The sequence below is a fragment of the Manis pentadactyla genome, chromosome 10, assembly GCF_030020395.1.
Source record: "Manis pentadactyla isolate mManPen7 chromosome 10, mManPen7.hap1, whole genome shotgun sequence".
Classification (NCBI taxonomy): Eukaryota; Metazoa; Chordata; class Mammalia; order Pholidota; family Manidae; genus Manis; species Manis pentadactyla.
This window is the reverse complement of record NC_080028.1, coordinates 30,735,188-30,759,535: the sequence shown is the minus strand read 5'-3', so window position 1 is coordinate 30,759,535 and position 24,348 is coordinate 30,735,188. Positions and strand designations below refer to the sequence as shown.

At 39.7% G+C, this 24,348-nt stretch overlaps 1 protein-coding gene and 1 pseudogene across 1 annotated transcript; both read right to left on the bottom strand.

Moving 5' to 3' along the window:
• Positions 1-4,837: 4,837 nt before the first annotated feature.
• Positions 4,838-5,569, bottom strand: LOC118914831 (olfactory receptor 8S1-like). The gene has a single exon (XM_036890069.2). The coding sequence runs from the start codon at positions 5,567-5,569 to the stop codon at positions 4,838-4,840; it is 732 nt and encodes a 243-aa protein (XP_036745964.2).
• A 9,959-nt stretch (positions 5,570-15,528) lies between these two features.
• LOC130679236 (olfactory receptor 8S1-like) lies at positions 15,529-16,484 on the bottom strand (annotated as a pseudogene).
• Positions 16,485-24,348: the final 7,864 nt, after the last annotated feature.

The following is a 24,348-nucleotide window of genomic DNA, read 5'->3' as shown; positions in this document are numbered from 1 at the left end:
TTTTCAGCGTCTATGGAGATGATCATTTTGTTTTTGTCCCTCTTTTTGTTAATGCGGTGGATGATGTTGATGAATTTTCAGATGTTCTACCATCCTTGCATCCCTGGGATGAATCCTACTTGGTCATGGTGTATGATCCTTTTGAAGTATTTTTGAATTCGGTTTGCTAATATTTTGTTGAATATTTTTTCATCTACGTTCATCAGTTATATTGGTCTGTAATTTTCTTTTTTGGTGGGGTCTTTGCCTGGTTTTGGTATTAGGGTGATGTTGGCTTTATAGAATGAGTTTGGTAGTATTTCCTTCTCTTCTATTTTTTGAAAAACTTTGTGGAGTATGGGTATTATTTCTTCTCTGTATGTTGTCTGATAAAATTAGAAGGTATAGCCATCTGGCCCGGGTTTTTTTTTCTTGGGTAGTTTTTTAATTACCGCTTCAATTTCTTTGCTGATAATTGGTTTGTTTAGATTTTGTGTTTCTTCCTTGGTCAGTCTTGGAAGGTTGTATTTTTCTAGGAAGTTGTCCATTTCTTGTATGTTTTCCAGCTTCTTAGCATGTAGATTTTCAAAGTATTCTCTAATAATTCTTTGTATTTCTGTTGGGTCTGTCATGATATTTCCTTTCCCGTTTCTGATTCTGTTGATATGTGTTGCTTCTCTTTTTCTCTTAGTAAGTCTGGCTAGAGGCTATCTATTTTGTTTATTTCCTCAAAGATCTGGCTCTTGGTTTCATTGATTTTTTTCTATTGTTTTATTCTTCTCAATTTCATTTATTTCCTCTCTGAGCTTTATTATGTCCCTCCTTCTGCTGACTTTAGGCCTCATTTGTTCTTCTTTTTCCAGTTTTGATAATGTGACATTACATTATTCATTTGGGTTTATTCTTCTTTCTTTAAACATGACTGGATTGCTATATAGTTTCCTCTTAAGACTGCTTTCAGTGCGTCCCACAGAATTTGGGGCTTGTGTTTTTGTTGTCATTTATTTCCACATATTGCTGGATCTCCATTTTAATTTGGTCATTGATCCATTGACTACTGAGAAGTGTGTTGTTAAGCCTCCATGTTTTTGTGAGCGTTTTTGCTTTCTTTGCACAATTTATTTCTAGTTTCATACCTTTGTGGACTGAAAAGTTGGTTGGTAGAGTTTCAATCTTTTTGAATTTACTGTGGCTCTTTTTGTGACCTAGTGTGTGGTCTATTCTGGAGAATGTTCCATGTGCACTTGAGAAGAATGTGTATCTTGTTGTTTTTGGATGTAGAGTTCTATAGATGTCTATTAGGTCCAACTGTTCTAGTGTGTTTTTCAGTGCCTCTGTGTCCTTACTTATTTTCTGTCTGGTGGATCTGTCCTTTGGAATGAATGGTGTGCTGAAGTCTCCTAAAATGAATGCATTGCAATCTATTTCCTCCTTTAGTTCTGTTAGTATTTGTTTCACATATGCTGGTGCTCCTGTGTTGGTGCATATATATTTATAATGGTTATATCCTCTTGTTGGCTGACCCCTTTATCATTATGTAATGTCTTTGTTTATCTCTTGTTACTTTCTTTGTGTTGAAGTCTATTTTGTCTGATACTAGTACTGCAACACCTGCTTTTTTCTCCCTATTGTTTGCATGAAATACTTTTTCCATCCCTTGACTTTTAGTCTGTGCATGTCTTTGGGTTTGAGTTGAGTCTGTTGTAAGCAGCATATAGATGGGTCTTGTTTTTTTATCCAGTCAGTGACTCTTATGTATTTTGATTGGTGCCTTCAGTCCATTTACATTTAGGGTGATTATCGATAGGTATGTACTTATTGCCTTTTCAGGCTTTAGATTCATGTTTACCAGGGTTCCAGGTTGCTTTCATTACTGCCTGAGAGTCTAACTTAACTCACTTAGTATGCTGTTACAAAGATATTCTAAAGGTTCTTTTCTATTTCTTCTCCTTTTTCTTTCACCTTCATTCTTTATATATTAGGTATCACATTCTGTCCTTTTTGTCTATCCCTTGATTGACTTTGAGGATACTTAATTTTATTTTGTATTTGCTTCGTAATTAGCAATTCTACTTTCTTTACTGGTTTTATTACCCCCGGTGACAGCTATTTGACCTTAGAAACACTTCCTTCTATAGCAGTCCCTCCATAATAGACTGTAGAGATGGTTTGTGGGAGGTAAATTCTCTCAGCTTTTGCTTATCTGGAAATTGTTTGATCCCTCCTTCAAATTTAAATGATAATCTTGCCAGATAAAGTAATCTTGATTCCAGGCCCTTGTGCTTCATGGCATTAAATACATCATGCCACTCCCTTCTGGCTTGTAAGGTTTCTGCTGAGAAGTCTGATGTTAGCCTGATGGGCTCTCCTTTGTATGTTATCTTATTTCTGTTTCTGGCTGCTTTTAGCAGTCTGTCCTTATCCTTGATCTTTCCCAGTTTAATTACTATGTATCTTGCTGGGAGATCTGTGGATCTCCATGTCCTGAGAGACTATGTACTTCCCCAGATTGGGGAAGTTTTCAGCAACTACCTCCTCAAAGACACTTTCTATCCCTTTTTCTCTCTCTTCTTCTTCTGGTGTCCCTATAATGGGAATATTGTTACGCTTGGATTGGTCACACAGTTTTCTAAATATTCTTTCATTCATAGAGATCCATTTTGCTCTCTGTGCCTCAGCTTCTTTGTATTCCTCTTCTCTAGTTTCCATTTCATTTACTGTCTCCTCCATCATATCCGACTTCCTTTAATACCCTCCATCGTGCTCTTCAATGATTGGATGTCCAACCTGAATTCATTCCTGAGTTCTTGGATGTCTTTCCGTACCTCCATTAGAATGTTGATGATTTTTATTTTGAACTCCCTTTCAAGAAGAGTCCCATGGTTCATATCATTTAAATCTTTCTCAGGAGTTGTATTAGTAATTTTACTCTGGACCAGGTTCCTTTGGTGTTTCATGTTTGTATATGGTGCCCTCTTGTGTCCAGAAACTGTACTCTCTGGAGCTGCTCAGCCCCTGAAGCAATGTTGGGGGTCTCAGGGAAGCGGTACTGGTGCCTGGGGGGAGGAAAGAGCCGTTTCCTCCCTCCCGGCTGCTGTGCCTGTCTCCACGGACTGAGCCAGTGGCCCGGGCACACAGGTATAAGTTTTTGTCCCAGAGCAGCCAGATATGGATCCGTTCTTTCCACAAGTGGCCAGTTTCCCAATCTCCCCAGGATCTCTGCCTGTATTAACTTTCCAACCCAATAGTCATGAGAGTCTCATGAAAGCACCATGAAATGTAGGTTTGGGTTCCCAGAGCAGTTCTCCGGAGCTAGGTATTCAGCAGTCCCAAGTCTTCCACTCCCTCCCTGCTCCATTTCTCTTCCTCCTGCCAGTGAGCTGGGGTGGGGGAAGGGCTTGGGTACTGCGGAGCCACAGCTCTGGTACATTACCCCGTTCGGTGGTGTCTGCTCTTTTCCCCAAGTGTGTGCAGTCTGACGCCGTCCTCTTTGCTGTTGCTCTCTCGGAATTAGTTGTGCCAACTATATTTTCTAATTGGATCCAGTTTTAGGAGGAAGCTTCTGTCTTTCTTCTCATGCCACCATCTTTAATCCAGTCCCAGGTTTCTTATATCTTTATGATGCATGAAGTCCTTTATACCTGCCATATATCCCTGTTGATCACTGATAACATATCTTTTTCTGAAGCTGAATTTGTCTAGTATTAATATAAGCATTCCAACATTTTTAGTTTGAGTTTGCAATGTTAATTCTTCTACATCCTTTACTTTTCATCTATATGATAGCATATTTTTTAACTTAAGACTTTAAATAGAAAAGGTTTAGGTTCACAACAAAATTGAGATGAAGGTACAGAGATTTCCCCTATACACCCTGCTCTACACACAGAGGCGGCCTCCCCCATTATCCATAACCCCCCAACAGACAGGTACATTTGATACATAATGAATCTACAAGGACACATTGTGATCACCCAGAGTCCATACTTTTTAACAAATTTTTAAAACCTTTTGTAATGACAAAATTTAAAAATAAAAATTCTTCAAATATAGGGCAGATAGTTCTTGTGCACTGTTCACTTAGCTTTCCTAAATGATATTATTCTATACAGTCAGAGCACAGTTATGAAATGCAGGAGAGTGATGGTGCTGCAAAACTACTAAGCTTATTACGATTTCACCATTTTTCACATGTACTATATTTTTGGAGTATAGTTGATTTCTAACTACAACCACTATGCTCTTAGTAAGAATGGCTAAAACTAATAAAAAATACAACGCTAGTATGGACAAGTTGCAGAGTTACTGAATCCCTCATACTTTTCTGATGGGAATGTAAATGGTAGAGCCATTCTGAAAAACAGCTCAGAAATGTTTTTATTTAGTTAAACCTGCATTTACCACATGCCACAGCTAATCCCCTTTTGGGTATGAATGCTCATAAAGTGAAAACTTAAGTTCACACAAAAACCTGTACATGAATGTTCATAGCTGTTTTAATTGTAATAGCCAGTAAAGTAAATAACCCAAATGTTCTTGGCCTGGAATAGATAAATGGACCATGGAAGGGCCTTATGATGGAATACTACTCAGCAAGGAAAAGAAACAGTCCCCTCTCTTCCTTGTTATTGCTCTCATGGTCGTCTGGCTACATTATGAGTGTCTAAGATTCCTTTTTGCATTTAATATTAAGTTACTGTCTTACTGTCAAGTTGCCAGACAATCTTCCTGCATTAAACAAATTCTCCACCATCCTCTGACTATGGCAGGCTACTGGAATATTGGAGATATTTTCCAAAGGTCCTTCTCAAAGCTGCTTTCACCCCCTTGTTCTTCAAGCTGTAGATGAGGGGATTCACTAAGGAATGACTACACTGTACTGTACAGAGAACACTAACTCCAGGGGTGAACCTGAGGTTGGTGTGTAATAGTGAAGGAAAACTGAGCCATAAAACAGGAGGACAGCAGTGAGGTGGGAGGAGCAGGTGGAGAAGGCCTTGCTTCTACCTGAGGAGGAGCTGATGCTCAGGATGGTGGAAAAAATAGGAGTATAGGGAAAGAGAGTTAGGACACAGGTTTCAAGCCCTTGCAGGAGGCTGGAGCAGAGCAGAATAGTAAAGTTGGTGGAGACATCAGAGCAGGACAGAAGGAAGAGAGAGGGCAGCTCACAGCTGTAGTGGGGGATGGACTGATCCTTACAGAAGTCTGAGCTCATCACTGGAAGGATGTTGATAAATGTGTCCAGAAATCCCAGGCCCCAGGATCTCCATACTGGCCCATTACAGAGCTTATTGGTTATCTTCTGGCCATAGAGCAGAGGGTGGCAGATGGCAACGTAGCGGTCATAGGCCATCACTGAGAGCAGGCAGGCTTCATTACCCCCTGAGTCAAACACAAAGAAGACTTGAGCCAGGCAGCCCTGGACAGAGATTGTTTTCCCCTGAGACAGGAGGTTCTCCAGCAGCTTGGGCACTGTGGCCAAAAAGAAACAAAGGTCCAGGGAAGAGAGGTGACTCAGGAAGAAGTACATGGGGGTGTGGAGGCGGGAATCAGTCCTGATCACCAGCAGCAGCGTCAGGATCCCCAGCATGGTCTGGAGGTAAATCATTAGGAACAGCGTAAAGTGCAGAGGCTGTACACGGGGGTCTGAGACAGCCCCAGGAGGATGAACTCTGTGATGGCGCTGTGTTTTCCCAGAGCCCTTCAGTTCCTTTGGTCCTTTGGAATAAGAATAGGAAGTGGGCAGAACCTTCAGTGTCCCTGCCAAAGTCTCAAGATGACTCCATCTTCTCCCTATACAATGTTTCATTTTATCAACATTTTAAAGCTCCTACCTGGTTTCGTCCAGGCATTTTTCTCCCCCACCCCACCCACCATCCACCTCACATTTCCTAAACCTGTATAATCGGTTGTAGTAAATTTGACTTCTTGTCCTTATTCTGCTCTAAAAGACATGTCAGTCTACTCCACCGTCTTCCTCTGGGCCTGCTGCTGTCAGCTCCAGCATCTCTCATGCACTCCAGTGTGCTTCTGAGAGTGACTGCCCCTCACCCCTTCTCTGTTCCCGTTATTCCTCATTCTTCGGTTACTTATTCAACACCCCTCCATAATTAATTAATGCTTACTAAGAGATAATTGTGTTTGCTTAGATTCTATCCTTACTTGGCAATTATAGATACTGCCTATTTACCTTCTAGGAATCAGATTGAGTGGCCAGTATGTGCTAATTATGTGTGTGGAGAGGTGGACAGGAATTCAGTAACAATGAAAGAGAATGTCTGTTTTACAGGTGAGAATATTGGAGGTCCATAAAAAATATGCAATTTCCCATGTTAGTTTGGATTGTATTTGTGAGATGTCTCAATGCTCTGAGTCTCTGCCCAAGGAATAAATTGAGACGTTCCTGCTGGATATTCGAGTGGCCCCATCATCTAAGATTAACTTCTCTTTCCTGTCAGATTGCCCACCGCTCTCCGAATGGCCTCACTGCCATCCCAAATGGGGTTCATCCAGAATAACTGCCGTTGACAATGGCTAAAGTTCTGCCACTGGAGGTTTATCCTATTACTGTAAGTGTGTAGGTACAGAAAAGTTGGAACAACTCTGGGAGACACAGTACATGAATCTGGGTTCACAGGTAACTGCTTCATGTGCAGAAGACGTATACCTTCCCAAGACATCAGTCACGTTATGTTTCCTTTTTGGAAAATAAGAAATATGACAAGTGATTGCTCCTTGGTCCACTCCACTCAGTAAGTGCTAATGTGTGCTTAAGTGAGTGTAATGATAGCTGAGGAAAGTCTGAAGGCTAAGGAGGATGAGAACACCACAGCTCCCAGGAAGGACTGGACAGATTGACCAGAATGGGGGCTTCCAGAGAGACAGTGTGCATATCTCTGTTCATAGGGGCAGGGATTCATAAAGAGGAGAAATAGGAGGGAGCTGGTGCTAATACAGCAGGGAAGAGAAAGTTTCATGCAGTATATTTCCCACCTCCCAAAACTGCTGTGGCTCTTACCCACTCTCCTGGTCCCTCACCTCCTCCCTCAGCAGATTCCATAGTTGAAGTTGGCAGTGGTGGTTTTCAAAAACAATAAATTTTGGGTCTTACAAAAGAGTATAAGCATGTGCCACCAAGAATCCATTATCTGCTCTGGCATGTTCTCCCCTCTTCTACTATGAACGGAAGTTGAGGTGAGGGATTTCACTCTCCCTAATCCTCCAGTGCCTCAGACCAGGCAGCTTTTGTGCACAGAAAGCAAAGTGTCTCTTTTGCCAATGGTCAGTGTCACTCAGGAAGGGACATGCTCTTCTTGGGCAGCTGAGCACAGAATCCCGCCAAGTGGAAAGGCAGCCATGTGCTGAGGCAGAGAGAGATGGGCATCAGGAGGCAGGGAGGGAAGGAGGTTCCAGGGGAAAGGACATACCTTAGAGAGCCAGGAGGAGACCTGAAGAGGAGGGAGGAACAGAGCCGGAAGAAGCTGGGAACAAGGGAGAAAAACCTTCAGAGAAATATCTGACCCACCGAGTTGCCTGTTTTATATGGTACAGAACACATGTTTCTTTCTCCTGCCCCGAATGGACTTGTCTCAGGCCAGTAATTCTTCACAAATAAGAGACCCATTCTTCTGAGAAGAGTACAGAGTATTTTCTTCCTCACAGAAAGCTACAAACTCTGGGTATACTCAGCGGAAAAACTCCCTCATGCTCATCCTCGCAATACCTCTCCACAGGCCAGTCTCCACCCTGGAAGTGCAGAATTCCTCTCACCTGATCCTAGGCCCTGCCTTGCAGACGTCTCTGCATTTAATTCTCACTGTGAATCTAAACACAGTACTACAGCTCTCTGCAAATGGGTGACTTGGGATCTGGTCTTCTGGGATGGCATCTCTATTTAGGATGCCATGTGTTGGCCAGGGGAGCCTGGCAGTTTCAGAAACACCTGGCCAGTGACCTCTATTCCCTGAAGTCACAGCCTGAAGCCATATTTTAACTCATTGCCTGAGTAAAGTTAACTTTCTAAGCCACAGGGAATTCTTTGGCCTGGGCATCTTATGGAGCTTCTGGGTTGACAAACAGTTGTAACCCCGGTAAGTGCTCCGGAGGGCCTGTGCCCTCAGGAGAGGAGGACGGGTCGGGAGAATTTCCCTGTGATACAATTTCATAGTTAGTAGCCAGACGCCACATGTGTGAATTCCCTAGGAGCTGGCTGTGCACCCTCCTCGCATCCATATTATTGTCCTGTGCTCACACAAGCTGCAGTTCTGAATATAAACAGCCTGATGATGAAATGATGGGAGTAACTGAAAACACAAAGGTTTGTGTATAGATATGTTATGGGAGACATCTGTGAACCCCCAACCTATAGTCCGGTGCTTCAAAGGGCTTGTGTGAAGACCACCCTTAAAGCTAACACAACTTTTCAGGAAACAGCTTCATCTCCAGGAATGAATTATCAACTAAAAATTGCATCTACATGGGCAGCATAAATTATATTTTTAGATTTTTTTTTTGACTTAACTGTTTTGGCCAAAATGTCAAAACGTATTTTATATGATCCAAATATGATAATTAACATAGATAGGACTAGGTGGTTGCATTGCTTAGGATAGCAATGGAAGATTAATTTTAAGAATTTTATCTAAAGAAGCATATATTTCCTTCCCAATATATTCTTAGTACTGAGAAATATGTTAGAGATTCTCAGTAAAATAGGGTATCCTTGCACCTGGGAAATTTACATCTAGGCAGGGGCTTTCCCACATCACTAAAACATTATTCTTCAGGAGAATAAATTCTGTCCCATTAATCTGTTTTAATTTCTGACTTTATTACACAGTATTGACTGAATGGATTAGTTCAAAAATTTTTCTATAGGTGATCTTTTAAAAACTGCTACCTTGCTATCAATTTATATTATATGGTGAATATTAAGCTTTGAAAATGGGTACCACCACTGTATTCTACAATGCAAATGGGCTCTTCGGTCTAATGACTTTGAAAACTATTAAATGATGGAACTTGGTGATAGGATTGGCCTAGTTGGGCTGAGCCTGGTGAGTGAAGCACTGGTTCATAAGGACCTGTGAATGATGTTCTGGAAAACTGATCCAATCACCTTCTGAGATGAGCCCGTCCCACCTCCTGTTCAGGTCATTCAAGTAAATATTGTGGACTAAGACGAAAGGAATGACTGTACTAACTTACATATTGATTTAGGACAGAGCTAGGAATGCAGTTTCATAGATGATTTTTCTAATTCTCATTATGCTCCTTATAAGCAAGGAGGCAGATACAATATCGAGGTGACTCTAAGTATTTTGATTTATAAATTTCTAATACATTTACATTATAAAGCTAGTTGTAAAAAATGTGTGATGCTTTATTGTTACTGGCAAATACCATATTGATTGACAATAGAGGAAAGAGGGAAATAGTAAATATTTGAAACAGAGTAAAGAGACATTTATAAGATATATATAGATCAATACAGAAACACTTTTTCAGTATATATGTATTTCCTTCCTCACACAAAAGATTATCTTCATCACAATTAACATTAAATTTTTACTGGAGCAAAAAGATTAAGAATCTGAACTTGTGATATCTCCCTTAGATAGTAGGTTTTTTTACAAAACTGTTTGATTCAGGGATTTGAGTTAACTCCCAGTTGGAACAGAGTCTTCAAGTATGCTAATGAGAATTTAGTTGGGTGTCATAAGTAAGTATTTGGGACTAAAGGTTTTATATTATAATAAAATGTTAAAATACTGCATTAAGAGAAGTGAATCTGAACTATACATGGTGTAACATTTTGCTCTAATGGCACTTCTTTTTAAATGCATTTATTAATTGTTATGCAATTGGTTTTAAAATTAGAGAATTTAACTTTAATTTAGAAACATAAAGATGTTTTTTATGGTTCATATATGTGAAAGCAATTTTCTCTCTCCTGTGATACCAGGATATTGTCCCGGGCATCTACATAGCAAAGGGCATTTTAAGTGCCCTAAATGAACTCTACAAACATAATTATGACAATGATTATGGCAGAGTCCCTGGCCTACAGAGGTTTTGACAGCTCAGTGAGGATCATGTGTGTGACAGGGCAGGAGTGGAGAAGCGTGCTCTGTACTGAAATGGCAGTGTGCCAAAGGCAGTGCTGATGTAGACAGAGACACTGCTTATCCAGCCTGTTGAACATGAATGGCCACGTGGGCAAGTTTAACAAAGTTTAAATAGATGATGAATAGCATGATTCATGAGTTTAGTGATTTAAAACTGAAATCAACTAGGGATGAGACTCTAGGTAGATAGAAGTTGATTGTCTGTGGTTTTATATGTCATGCTAAATAAAGTAACTTGGAATTTTATTTCTCCAGCACAGGGCATAAGGTTTTAAACTTTGAAGAACATGGCCGTGTAAAAACTTTTCTAGGTAACATTGTACTACAGGCATAGAAAATGAATTTGAGGGGAGCAGAACTGTGGGAGGAGATCAATTAGGAGGATGCCTGTAATTTAACTCTGAAATAATGAAGGTCTGAGTTAGGGCTGTGTAAAAGGAAAAGAAGACTAAGGAGCCGAGTTCTACACATTTTTGGATGCTTATGGTAAATGACAGACGGGAGTCAGCGTTCTATCCCAGTTTTAAACTGCAGGAATCTGATGGATTCCTAGAGCCACTGTGTGTTACAAAATTGTTTCCAGTAAAGTGGTGACTTGAAATCAGGACCCTACTGCTACATAATTTCCAAATCTGCTCAATCAAATACAAAACTGAAAAAGAAGATCTTAAAGGAATTGTGTTAAAAACAAAGTTCAACCAAGTACATTTAAAGATCTAATTGGCTTTATTGTGTTCTTCATGAATGGACCAGCATTCCATCCACCAAACAGAGATAAGCTCTGAGGAGCTGAACAAAATGGAAGATTTTTATAGGAAGGTGGATGGGGCGAGACATTATTTGCAAAATAAAAGGTTCCAGGCAAGGTGTCCTTCCCTTAGAGGAAATCATGTAGAGAGAGATTTCCTCGACTTTGTGGGACTGGGGAATGGAGAGGCTCATGTGACACATTACCTCTTTGGTGCCAACCAGAAATTTTCTGAGAAAAAATCAAAGCTCTTAAAGGAATTGGTAAGGAAAGTAGAAGAAATAATCTGAGTCCACAGTTAATGTAAAAGTTCCCTCATGGGGATAAGTGTGCACAAGCATCTGATATTCTAGGCAGTCTATGGCCATGGACCAAATCTGGCTCACTGCCTGTGTTCCATGAATAAAGTTTTCTGGGACTGCAGCCAAGCTCATTCATTTACTTACAGTCTGTGCCGCCTTGGTGGAAAAACGGCAGAGCTGGGTAGTTACAACAGGATCTGAATGGATCTCAAAGTCTAAATATTTACTATCTGGCCCTTTACAGCAGAAGTTTGCCAATCTCTGGCCGTGAGCTGCATTGGCCAATGTGGTAGCCACTAGCCTCATGTGTTCATTTAATAGAAAATATTTAAAATGAAATAAAATGTAAGGTTCAAGTCCTCATTTGAGTTAGATACATTTAAAGTGCTCAATAGTTTCACACAACTGGTAGGACTTGACTGGACAGGCCTCAGGTAGAACATCTCCATGATTAGAGAAAGATCTCCTGGATGACACTGGTCCAAAACGTAGATTGTCAAGTAGCACTGGGCACAGAATCTTGGGTCCACACAGGGAGATGGGTGCCTTCTCCTCCCCTTTCTTGATGCCCCTTGCCCAACATGTTCCTGGTGCCCTCAAACTACCTTCAACAGAATTCCTTTTGCACCACCTCTTCGAATTTTCAGAAGCTGAACAAATCATCTAAGAACAATTCAACAGGGGATATTTTCTTAAAGAAGAAAGTTTCTCTTAATGATCAGTTCCATTAGTGACATCGATTTCCACAGCATACACACAGCCTCGGTTATGGGCACAGACCTATGAATGTGCATGAACTTCTAGAATCCAAGCAATATGTTGGGGCTTTTCAAAGTGGACATCCCCTTCCTCATCTATTCATTTTCAGCTTTTTGTTTTCTCCAAGTGTTATCCATTGTCTTAGGCAGCTGTGATGTTTCAGATTTGCCTCTAACTTTTATCAACAGGGATTCCTGAGGAAAATACTGTTCACACATGGCCACCAAGCCTTTCAAGTGGGATCTTGCAGGCAATCACCACACAGGTAAAATAATGACTGTTTTCCTAAAGTGAACTGTCATTACTGTTTATTACATTACATTGATTCATCTTTCTAAGTTTTTCAGGAAAAGCTTTAAATGAAAAAAGTTAATATATCATACAGAGTCTGTATACCATTTACCCAGCTTTCTCTCATGTAGACATATAACCATGGTACATTTCTCAAGAAGTTAATATTAGAAAAATATTATGACTTGAACTATAGTCTTTATTCAGAATCGCAAGTTTTTTCCACTAACATCGTTTATTGTTCCAGTAAACAATCCAGGATACCATATTGTACTGAGCCATCATGTCTCTTTAGCCTTCTCCAATCATGAGTGCTTCTCAGTCTTTCCTTGTTTTTCATGGCTTTGATAGTTTCCAAGAGTACTGTTTGGGCATTTTGAGAATGTCCCTCAATTGTGATTTGTCCAGTGTTTTCTTGTGATTAAATTGAGGAGATGGGTTTGGTAAGAAAACCACAGAAGTGTAATACCCTTCAATCTCATCATGCAGGGAGTTATGATAAAAGCATGTTATCACTGATAATGTTATTGATCACTGGATAAAAGTGGTACCTGCCAGTTTTGTCTCCTGTAAAGTCATTGTTTTCCCCTTTCCATTCTCTGTTCTTTGTAAGTGAGTCACTAAGTCCCTCCCATGCTTAAAGGAAGAGAATTAATTATCATCTCCTGGAAGTAAGATTATTTACATCTATTATTTGAAATTGTGCACAAATATGTCCCCACAATCTTTCTTAAAAAACACAGGTGCTGTAAAGTGCTGTTCCAGGTAAATTTTATAAACAAGAATTGCGTATTGTATATCACTAACTTCTGTTTCAGGATATCTAAGACATCTGTGAAATTCAAGGTATTACTATTTTTAGGGCTGAGATGAACTCCACATACCATAAATTAGCCATTTTAAAGTGAACAACTCAGTGGCATTTAGTACATTCACGTTGCTGTGTAGTCACCACCTCCATCTAGAGCCAAATATTTTCATCACCTCAAAGGGAACCGCATGCACAGTAAGTAGTGGCTCTCGTCTCATGTGAGTGATGTGGTGCCTGAGACCAGCACATCATGGGTCCCCAGAACAGCAGCCAGTTGTGTGACAGCTGAAAGATGAGAAACGAGGATGATTTCAGGTTTCAGTCATGAGGAGGTCAAAACCAGATTATCTGTCTAGAGTACATAGATTGCACTCTGCCAGGGAAAGAATACTGAAAAAATAGGCCAATAGGATAATATCTAAATCTGAATGAAGATCAGGGAGAAATGAAGTGTCTAGAGCCACAGAGCCTCCTTGCAGCCTCTCACACGGGAGATCTGCCCCCACACTGCACTTCCAGAGCAGGCCTTGGAAATTTTATGTGTCTGAACTCTGCCTCACTATGTTCATTATGTCTCTGTAGAAATTTTGGCTTTTAATACCTGTCTACAATAGCTACACAGTTGGAATTCCTTTTGACCATTTATTTGTGTCTTCCTCAATTTCTTTACAGTGTCTTATAGTTTTCAGTGTACAAGTCTTAAATGTGATGTTAACTGTAGGCTTATCATATGTAGGCTTTATTATGTTGAGGTGCATTCTTTCTGTACTTATTTAGATTTGTCAAGAAAGGACATTGAACATTGTCAAAATCTTATCCCATATCCATTAAGATGATCACATGATTTCTATCTTCTGTGTTAATATGGTAAATATCATGTGTTTTGAGTCATCCTTGCATCATGGAATAAATCCCAATTGATCATGTTTTACTATCCCTTTAATGTGCTCTTGATTTTGGTTTGATAGTATTCAATTGTGTGGTTTTGTGTCTTTATTCATCAGGGATATTAGCTTGTAGTTTTCTTATGTTGTAGTGTCTTTGTCTGGTTTTGGTATCAGGTTAATGATGGCCTTGTAAAATGTTCCCTCTTTGTCAATTTTTTGAGAGAGCTTGAGAAGGACTGGTGTTAATTCTTCTTTAAATATTTGATAGAATTCACCAGCAAAGATATCAGGTCATGAACTTTCTTTGTTGGGAGGTTTGATTATTGAATCAGCCTCTTTACTTGTAGAAGTCTGTTTAGATTTTGTACTTTTGTAGATTCAGTCTTGTTAGGTTGCATATTTCCATCAATTTATCCATTTCTTCTAGATAATGTAATTTTTTGGTATATTATGGGCTCATATTGTATTTTCTCTCCCTCAGCTTTAGAATGAGCTGATTCTCCATGCAGCACTGGGCTTTATTTGAAAATGGTATTAGAAACCAAGCTCTGGGAGCTGAATGTGCTCCTGGCTCCTGGGGTGTTGTTACTTTCAGGCCCTCGGCTGACAGAGCAAGGAAATGCTGGTGTATACAAACTGTGTATTTGATATATTCTGTAAATATTTCTGTATATACACTGAAGGAGAAGAATATTTTCATTTTTACCTCCTTGGATGTCACAAAAGAGTCACAGACACCACTTTGGGATTATGAATGATGCTTTTATGATTTTCAAAGTTTTCATATTTCCCAAATAAAAGTGCATTATTTTATAATTGGAGAAACAATAATGTTCAATGTTTTAAAGAATTGGCAAATTAAAAGAAAATGGAATTCTTTATTAAAATTGTAGAGGAGTAATTGCTATGTTCATAAAGCATATAAAATTCCACATATGGTGCCTGGCTCATAGTAACAGCTCAGTAAATATTAATTTCCTCATCTGTTTTGCTAATGGCTAAGATCAGAGTAATGCTAAAATATACTGGAGTGGCTTTTCTCCCCTGTGCCACTAGGTGAAGGTGCCAGGAGAGGCCCAGAGTATAGAAAGTGTCTGTGGGTGTGGCTTTGCCTTAATAGGACAGTACCTCTCTCAGCAATACTTAGCTCCTTCTGTCTTTTCTACAAGACCCTCTCCAGTGCAGACTCACCCCCAGCTCTCTGTTCAACCATAAATCTGAAGTTTATGTCTCCTTTTTATCAGTGGACATTGATTTTTTATATATAGCATAGCTTCACTTTTAAATATTAGATCAAGATAAGAATTGAGTTCTAGACAATTTTCTAGTGCTAACTGCATTGGGAATGTTTCATAACTAAAAGGTACTGTAAGTTTATACCAAATTAGTAATGCACTAAAAATTGGTGCTAAAATCTGTATCAAAGTAATAATTATCAGACTTATTGCTTTGTCTGTAAATGAAGTAAATGTGAACCAAAGTAAACAAGTAGCTCTTGTTTTTTTTTTAGCATTTCAAAGGAAACATGCTCTTGTAAGATATTTTGTTATATTTATTGTGAAGTAAGAAGCTCTTCCCTATTCTATTATTCAACCATTTGATGAGATTCCACCTCATTTCCTAGTCATCTTCTGCTTGCTCTCTGCTCTGTGAGATGTTGTAGTCCTTTTTGCAAAATTCTTTTCAGAGCAGCTTTTACGTCCTTGTTCTTTAAGCTGTAGACAAGAGGATTCACGAGGGGGCTGACCACACAGTACTGTATGGAAAAAACCAACTCCAGCAGGGATCTTAAGGTTGGCATGAGATAGCGGAGGAAAGAAGATCCATAGAAGAAGCTCACTGCAGTGAGGTGGGAGGAGCAGGTGGAGAAGGCCTTGCTTCTGCCCATGGTGGACCTGATGCTCAGGATGGCTGTGACAATGTGGACATATGAGAAGAAGACCAGGAGTAAGGTCCCTGAGGTGTGTACAGTAGTAGAGCACACAACACTGCAAAGTTGTTGGAGACATCAGAGAAAGACAGAGAGAATAGAGGTGGCAGCTAACAGCTGAAGTGAGGCATCACATGAGCCTCACAGAAATCCAAATCCCAAGCCATGAGGATGTTCACGAGACCATCCAGAAAGCCCAGGCCCCATGAGAACCATACCAGACCACTACCCAACGGTTTCCTCTTCACCTGGCCATAGAGCAGCGGGTGGCAGATGGCATTGTAGCGGTCATAAGCCATGGCAGAGAGCACAAAGACTTCAGTCCCTGCAATGGAAAATAAAATAAAATCCTGAGCGAGGCAGCCCTCTACTGAGATTGTTTTCTTCTGAGACAGGAGGTTCTCCAACATCTTGGGCACAGTGACTGAAGTTAAACAAAGATCCAGAAAAGAGAGATGACTCAGGAAGAAGTACATGGGTGAGTGGAGGTGCGAATCAGTCCTGATGACCAGCATCATCATCAGGTTCCCCATTATGGTCAGGAGGTAAATATTCAGGAACAGGGCAAAGAGCAGGACCTGGATGTGGGGGTCAGCAGGCAGCCCAAGGAGGAGGAATCCCGTGATGGTGCTGTCGTTCCCTAAGACCATGCTGGGAGATATTTTACTGGAATGAAAGCAGACAGATGCATGGGTGTTCACCTCCACCTCATGGCACCTCAGACTTTCCATTTCACTCAGTGTATGCATACATCTCTCCTCAGCCTGCTCATCTTTTACATTAATTTTGTAAAAACTCTACTTTTCCTGCTTCCCTAGAATTCGTTCATCACTTAAATTTCTAACTTCACAGCTCCACAACCCTGTGCCCATCTATGCTCTTTCCACTTCTGACCCCTCTACCTTAAATATCTTTGGAGAACTTCATAGAATTTTTTAGTCTAGTCCATGACTAATTCATTTCATTACCTTGAACTTTCCCACTCATCAAATTAAATTTAGGTATATAAACAATCAAACATTTGGCTTTTTCTCTGCTTGAAGATCACAACAAAACGGTGTGAGTTGCATTATTCAAATTTGAGAATGAGGAAATTGACACTGAAATGTTGTCCTAACTTGTTGGTGTTGAGAGAGTAAGTAGATTAGCTTTACATTTGTCCCAGGTCTGTGAAGCTACCATGACTGTAATTTTTAAGCCCTGACTGGCTGATGTCCATTTTCTTTACACATCTGCATCTCTCCATTCTTTGTTCTCATTTATCCTTTATTCTATAAAATGTTTTGGACATTCACTTGGACAGCTTTCCTGATCTGGCTTTTAGTATGATGTGTTAATAGTAGTTCTTTTTTCTCCAAACATTCTTATGGAGAATAGATTTGGTATTTGGTCATGCATATTACCTTGAGTCTTGAATACATAGCATATGGGAGGCATCAACGGGTCCTTAATATCTGCTGAATGTACAAAGAATAAAAGAATGAAGCAAATATGACATGTTATGTATTTTTTTTAGTGGCATATTCCCTGGTTGAACTGTAGTTTCAGAAATATGGAAAACTTAAGGTAGACTGGGAAGTGGAGGAGGAAGGAAAGGCTAGGAGGGATTAAGGGGTTTACTTTGTAGTGACTGTGAAGGCAGACGGCTCATCTTCTGTTGTAATAATTGGCAGCTAAGGATTCCTTCCCCTCAGTGAGCAGCTAACACCTACTGGCTCATTTCTGGCCACATTTGGAGGGCTGCTTAAAACCATGACACTTACTCATTTATCCATTGGATAATTTCTCCATGAAATCATCCCTTTATTTAGTTACATAATATTTCATTTATCTCCTCCATAGCCACTCATCTCCTTCCATGTTTCCATTCATTCATTTATCAATCACATCATTACTTTTCACTTATCTAAATATTCAAAGTATTATAGGTCTACTTTGTGCAAGATCCTCTACTTAACCAGACTGTGTAAGTAACCTTACTTAGACTTTGTTGAACTGTTGTGTGAACACGCTTATTTGTCCTGTTTTTTTCAGCTGTATTTTTTCAGCATCCAGGGCTGAAATCTCATATAGGATAAATTTTTTTGTACCCATCTTGAAATTTCAGATTCTATTCCTTCATGAGTTCTCCTTCTTGGTAACTGCTTATGGTCATCCTGAATTGTCAGCTAGAAACTCTGAATTTCCAAGCTTTCCACTGGGAGATTTCACCAATTTCATGTTGTTCTTGCCCAGAGAAGTCACCATAACAAATTCCATTCCTGCTGGGCCAGCCAAGGCCTGCTTTGCCTAACTTTCCTTTCTCTTCTTCTTTCTTACTTAGACAAGTTCCCATACTCTCACCCCTAAACAGACCCCCTATTCAAATTACCTCTCTACCTGGTGAGTACTTCACAGCCCAATGTGCTGGCCCAAAAAAATATGGTTCTGCATCAAAGACAAATGACCAGATGGAAAAGTCAATTTTCTCATCTTTTGGTTTGTAAAATCATGTCTAAATAAACTATTTCTTTTTATTCTTCAGTAGTAAAAAGTCAATCCCATTCATTCAATTTAACTGGAAAATTTCTCAAAATTTGCAATTGATTGCCTGATTTTGGTCAGACATTTGCTCTGTATTTACTCTCTGGTTTTCCCACATTTAATGTCACCTGGCTACAACACATTTTTGTTCCCAGTATTTAGCTGAGAAAACTCCAGCATATCCAAAGAATTTTGAAGAAACTGTGGGTTAGAGATCCAGTGTCAAAAACCTCTGTTCTGTGCTGACTCCACACAAACTGTCAGCAAGACAGGTGAAAGCCCATGTTATGAGATTTCCATGGTTTACTCCCCCTGGCTCCCAACATACATCCTCTGACTTAGTCCACCTGAAAATGGGGCTTCACTTCATCCTTGCAGTGGAAAGTGAGCACTAATTTCAAATTCTCTTCACTTACCTGAAGAGAGGAAATACAGTGGCTTGTAGTCAATTGGAGTTGAATGCCTGCTTTGAAATTCAGAAAGAGTTGAAGCGAGAGAAGTTTGGGTGCTTGTACAGAGAAAAGCAGAAGGTAAGAAGGTAGAGCCCGTGGCGGTTGTCTCAACAAAATACTTATTTCCCAGTTTGCCTGGGTAGCTGTGCTTGAGCTCCTCTCAGGTAGGTCACCTCAAGTTTTTTGCATATGTTAATTCCAGATACCAACCTAAAGAGAAGTGGAGCAACACATTGCATTTTCTGGGTGATTGAAAAAATAATCACAATAATTATCACCTTCCATCCTTTCACTTTTGGCTCAAGTTTATACTACAGTTTAATAAGAACTCATTTTACCTAAATTTACATTTGCCAAAAAGTAAATTCTGAGAGATAAAGATTATTAATGCCATTGTATATTATTAACTTGTTTGGATCCAATAAACTTATATCATTTCCAAGAAAAAGTCTCACAATTTATCTACTCAGTGCAATTCCACAGAAAATAGCTGTTAATTATGTAAGTACTGGATAAACAGATTAATGAAGACAGGATGAGAGGGAGAGGTAGTGCTGGAAGGCAGACATGGTCTGGGCAGATATTATTAGGAATGTGAGAAACTCAGAAGTGCATTAACTCCTTTGATTTCTGAAGGCCACCTGAAATGGGAAGGGCCACAGGGCTTGTGGTTTGAGTGCATGGAAGGCAAACTTCACACACCTCAGTATTTCCCTTTGAATCTCTTGTTTTTTCTCTTCTCCCTTAATGACTAATATTTGTGAACACCAGACTTGATAGGGTGGTTAATAACAGACAAGTAAGTATTTTCAGTACCTGTGTTTATGATCTATTTATGTGTTTAGGGAAGGAAGGGGACCTCAGGCCACTCAAGTATATCTTCTAGATGTGCTTCTGCCACTGCTTCCCCGGCTGGGAACCTCTTGGCTTCTGCTGTCAGTTTCCCAGATCATTGCAGTTTCCACACCCAGTGCACATCCAACACTGAAGAGCATAGAGAGAGTTTATTTAGTAGGTGCTGAAAACAACTGAGGACAAGGGCCTCCAAGGACAGAAACATCCATAAAGTTTGTCTGGATGTCTGGAACTCAGTCTGCAGCACAAGGAAAGGATGGTGAGAGAACTCAAGAAAGGAGGTGCCTGAGAAGTGAGACCCCGAAGGCCGTGTGGGTGGAAGTAAGCAGAAATTGGATGTCTCCATGTGGGAATGAGGGGAACCTTTAAAAAAATCTTGGAGGGCTGAGATTTTCTGGCACAAATTTAATCCTTTGGCTCAAGTCTTACCATGATATGAGAGGTCATCTTTCATCAGGTGGTCACAATGTGCAGTAGAAGCAATATTTCTGTAGCCTAATTTCAGGAAGCATCCATGTTAAGTTTTCCTGTTTACAAGTTTCAGTGAGGAAGGACAAATGACCATCTCAGATGGATAAGCCTAAGGACACTTTTCCTCTGACAAGAGCACAAGAGGCTATACTTGCTTTACCTGCATCTGTGACTCTATTTATGGGCAAAGAATATCAGTGAAGCATGTGACCTTCAGATACAATCTAGCTTAAGGGACCCAGATAGTTTGATGGAGCTGGTGTAACTTAGCAGGTCCAAAAAGCTGTATTCCCTCAGGTCATAGTCTAAGACAAACCTTAAGCTCATTAACAGGAAGAGAGAAGCTCATAGAAGTCTCAGGGGATTTCATGATATAGGCTATAGAACTGCAGGTTGACGCTTTTCTGTAAACCCTGGAGTCTTATGGGCTTTGAAAGTAGACCAGCTGGGAAAGCTTTCCTTTTGGCCGCTTACTGGGGAGATACCTTGTTGGAAATGATGAAGGAAGGTGTATAGTGAGACTTAACTCACCTGACGGCTTGCTTCCCCATCGCAGAGGGAACTGTATCTCTAAACAGAATTGGGATGAACATTTTGATGATTAATATATTTTAAAAATCAGAAACAGTTACTTATGCATCTATCCACTTTGCCTTGGCTGCCCCTGTGAAACCTCGTGCTGTCCTAGTGCGGCAAAGAGCAGCTTGTGGCACAATCACAGGTTCCAGCCTCTCATTCTCATGGAAGCAGCCTCATCTCCGGGGCTGAGTTGCTGGGCCACAGTGAGAAGGTACTGAGCTTATGTGAAAGTTTCCCTTAAAACCTTTATATTTTTATTTGAAAATTTTAAATTGATATATAATTGACATGCGCCTTTGTGGAACTGTATTGAGTTCACATTTGTAACATGATGAATTGATACATTTGTGTATTGCAGGATGCCTGCCATTACAGCGTTAGCTAACAACTCTATCATGGCACATAATTATAATTTCTTTTTTTGTGGTGGCAAATATCAAGATACAGTCTCAGCAAGTTTGATGTTTGTCTATAATCATTCTACTGTATTTTAGATCTCCAGGAATTATCCATTAAGTGGAATTTGAGAGAAAACTTCCATTCTTCACTGTAGCCCCAAGGAGTCATTGTTTTTTGGCCAGACCAGATACACACTAAACTTAAGTTAACCAGTAATTTGCATTTCCCAGCTGGTCTGGATTTCTCACTGTGTTCTCCTTCTCTCTTACTCTTGTTTTTCACCAATCCTCCCCTTTTCCTCCATAAACTATGTCTTCTGCTCTAGTTCTTAGCATCTAGCTCAGATAGCAAAATGCTTTTCTACTAAATTGTCTGCCTCATGAAGTAGTCTCGATATTTCCTTGTGTCACTTTCTATTAGATTTTAGAAACTTGCTTCTGGTGAATGCATGGCGGATCCTCCTGTATTTGGGTTGTCTTATTTCCCTTTGGATGCTCCCACCTTTCTTAGGCCTGGGTCTCTCAAAGCCCAAATACTTGATAATACTGTGCATCCTTTCCCCCAGTTGTTGAATCTTCCCCAGATTTAAGATGCAACATGTTTGCTTTATGCTCCCTTCTGTGATGGTTAGGTGACTTGATGCCATGTAGTTCAATGAACTGCATAGCAGAGGGACACAGGTTAGAAAAAGCAAATAACCCAATTGACAAATGGGCAGAGGATATGAAGAGACAGATCTCCCAAGAAGAAATTCAGATGGCCAACAGACACATGAAAAGATACTTCACATCACTAATCAGTATGGAAATGGAAATTAAGACCACAATGAGATATCACCTCACACCAGTAAGGATGGACAGCATTGAAAAGACTATAAGGACAACAAATGCTGGCAAGGATGCAGAGAGAAAGGGGAGCCCTCCTGCACTGCTGGTGGGAATTTAAGCTAGTTCAACCATTGTGGAAAGCAATATGGAGGTTCCTCAAAAAACTAAAAATAGAAATACCATTTTACCCTGGAATCCCACTCCTTGGAATATACCCAAAGAGTACAACTTCTCAGATTCAAAAATACACATGCTCGCCTATGTTTATCGCAGCACTTTTTACAATAGCCAAGATAGTGAAGCAACCTAACTGTCCATCAGTAGATGAATGGATAAAGAAGAGGTGGTACATATATACAATGGAATACAATTCAGCCATATGAAAGAAACAAAGCCTACCATTTACAACAACATGGATGGAGCTGGAGGACATTACGCTCAGTGAAATAAGCCAGGTGGAGAAAGACAAATGCTAAATGATTTCCCTCATTTGTGGAGTATAACAATGAAGCAAAACTGAAGGAACAAAATGGCAGCAGACTCAGAGACTCCATGAATGAACTAGTGGTTACCAAACGGGGGTGTGTGGGAGGGCAGGTGGGGATGGAGGGAGAAGGGGACCAAGGGGTATTATGCTTAGTACATATGGTGTGGGGGATCATGGGGAGAACTGTGTATCACTGAGAAGGGACTTATTAGATCTCTGGCAACTTGCTGCACTGATGGACAGTGACTGTGTTGGGGTATGGGTGGGGACTTGATAATATGGGTAAATGCAGTAACCACATTTTTTTTCCATGTGAAACTTTAATAAGAGTGTATATCAATCATAACTTAATAAAAAATTTAAAAAATTAAAAGGGAAACAGTTGGAGGGAGGGCTTGCACTTCCAGATGTCAAAACTTACTGCAAAGCTATGTTAATAGAAAACAATGTAGTAATGACATAAGGATAAACATATAGACGACAGAATAAAGCTGAAAGTCCAGAAATAAACCCATACAACTATGGCTAATCACTGGTACTTAGACCGTTCAATAAAGGAAGAAGTGTCTCTACAAAAAATGGAGCTGAGGCAAGTGGAAGTCCATGTGCAAAAGAGTGATTTTGACCCCCAATCTCATACCATATTGAAAATTAACTCCAAAAAATCAACAACCTAAATATGGAAGCTAAAAGCATAAAACTCTTAGAAGAATTATAATTTATCACATTCTTGGATTTGGCAATGGTTTCTTTGATATGTCACCATGAACATGAATGCCAGAAGAAAAGTAGATAACATTGATATCACCAAAGTTAAAAAGTTTTGTGCATCAAAGAACACTATCAAAATGAAAAGACAATCTACAGAATATTTGCAAATTGTATGTCTGATAAGCATCTGCTATCCAGAAATAATTTTGACAGTTCAACAAGAAAATGCAAAGTATCCAATTAGGAAAAGAGCAAAAGTCACCGACATTTTCCAAAGAGGATATACAAGATTGCCAAAAAGAACATTAAAAGATAGTCAATATCCAGAGTCATTTGGAAAATGTAAACCAAAAACCATAATGAGGTACAGCTTTACATCCACTGAGGTGGCTGTAAGAGTAATTAACTGAAACCCAATAAGTAAAAAGGTTTGACTTGAATGTGGAGAAATTGGAATCCTTGTACACTGCTGTTAGAAATGCAAAATGATACAGCCATTGTTGAATACAGTTTGATGATCTTGAAAAAGTTAATCAGAATTACCATAGCCCTGCAGTCCACTCCTGGGTATATAACAAAAGTATTGAAAACAGGTACTCCAACAAGTATATATACACCCATGCACATAGCAGTATTATTCAAAACAACTTTAAGGTGGAAACAGCCCAAATGTCCATCAACAGATAAATGGATTAACAAATTGTATTACTCATAGTGGAATATTATTCAGTCATAAAAGGGAATGAAGTATTGATACATGCTTCAATGAGGATGAAACTCCAAAACATTAGGCTAAGTGAAAGAAGACAGACAGGGAAGTCAGGTATTGTATGATTCCACTTATTTGAAGTATCCAGGATAGATAATACAGATAAAATCCATAGAGACAAACAGAAATTGGTGGTTGCCAGGGTCAGGGGTAGTAGGGAGTGAAAATGCTCAGTGGTCTTAGGTGTTACTTTGAAGTGATGGTAATGTTTTGAAACTGACAGAAATGGTTATTGAACAACATTAGTAATAAAAGCTATCCAGTTAAAAATACTTTTGCCTTATGTAAATTTTGCTTCCGTAAAACAGTTATTAAAAACAGCAACAAAAGTGAAAACTCTATGGACCAACTCAATTACAGAATGCAGGATCCCAACTAATTTAGCCTTCATATGTGCCTTCACTCATTCTTTAGAATCCTTTCTTCCTGTGGTAATGATCT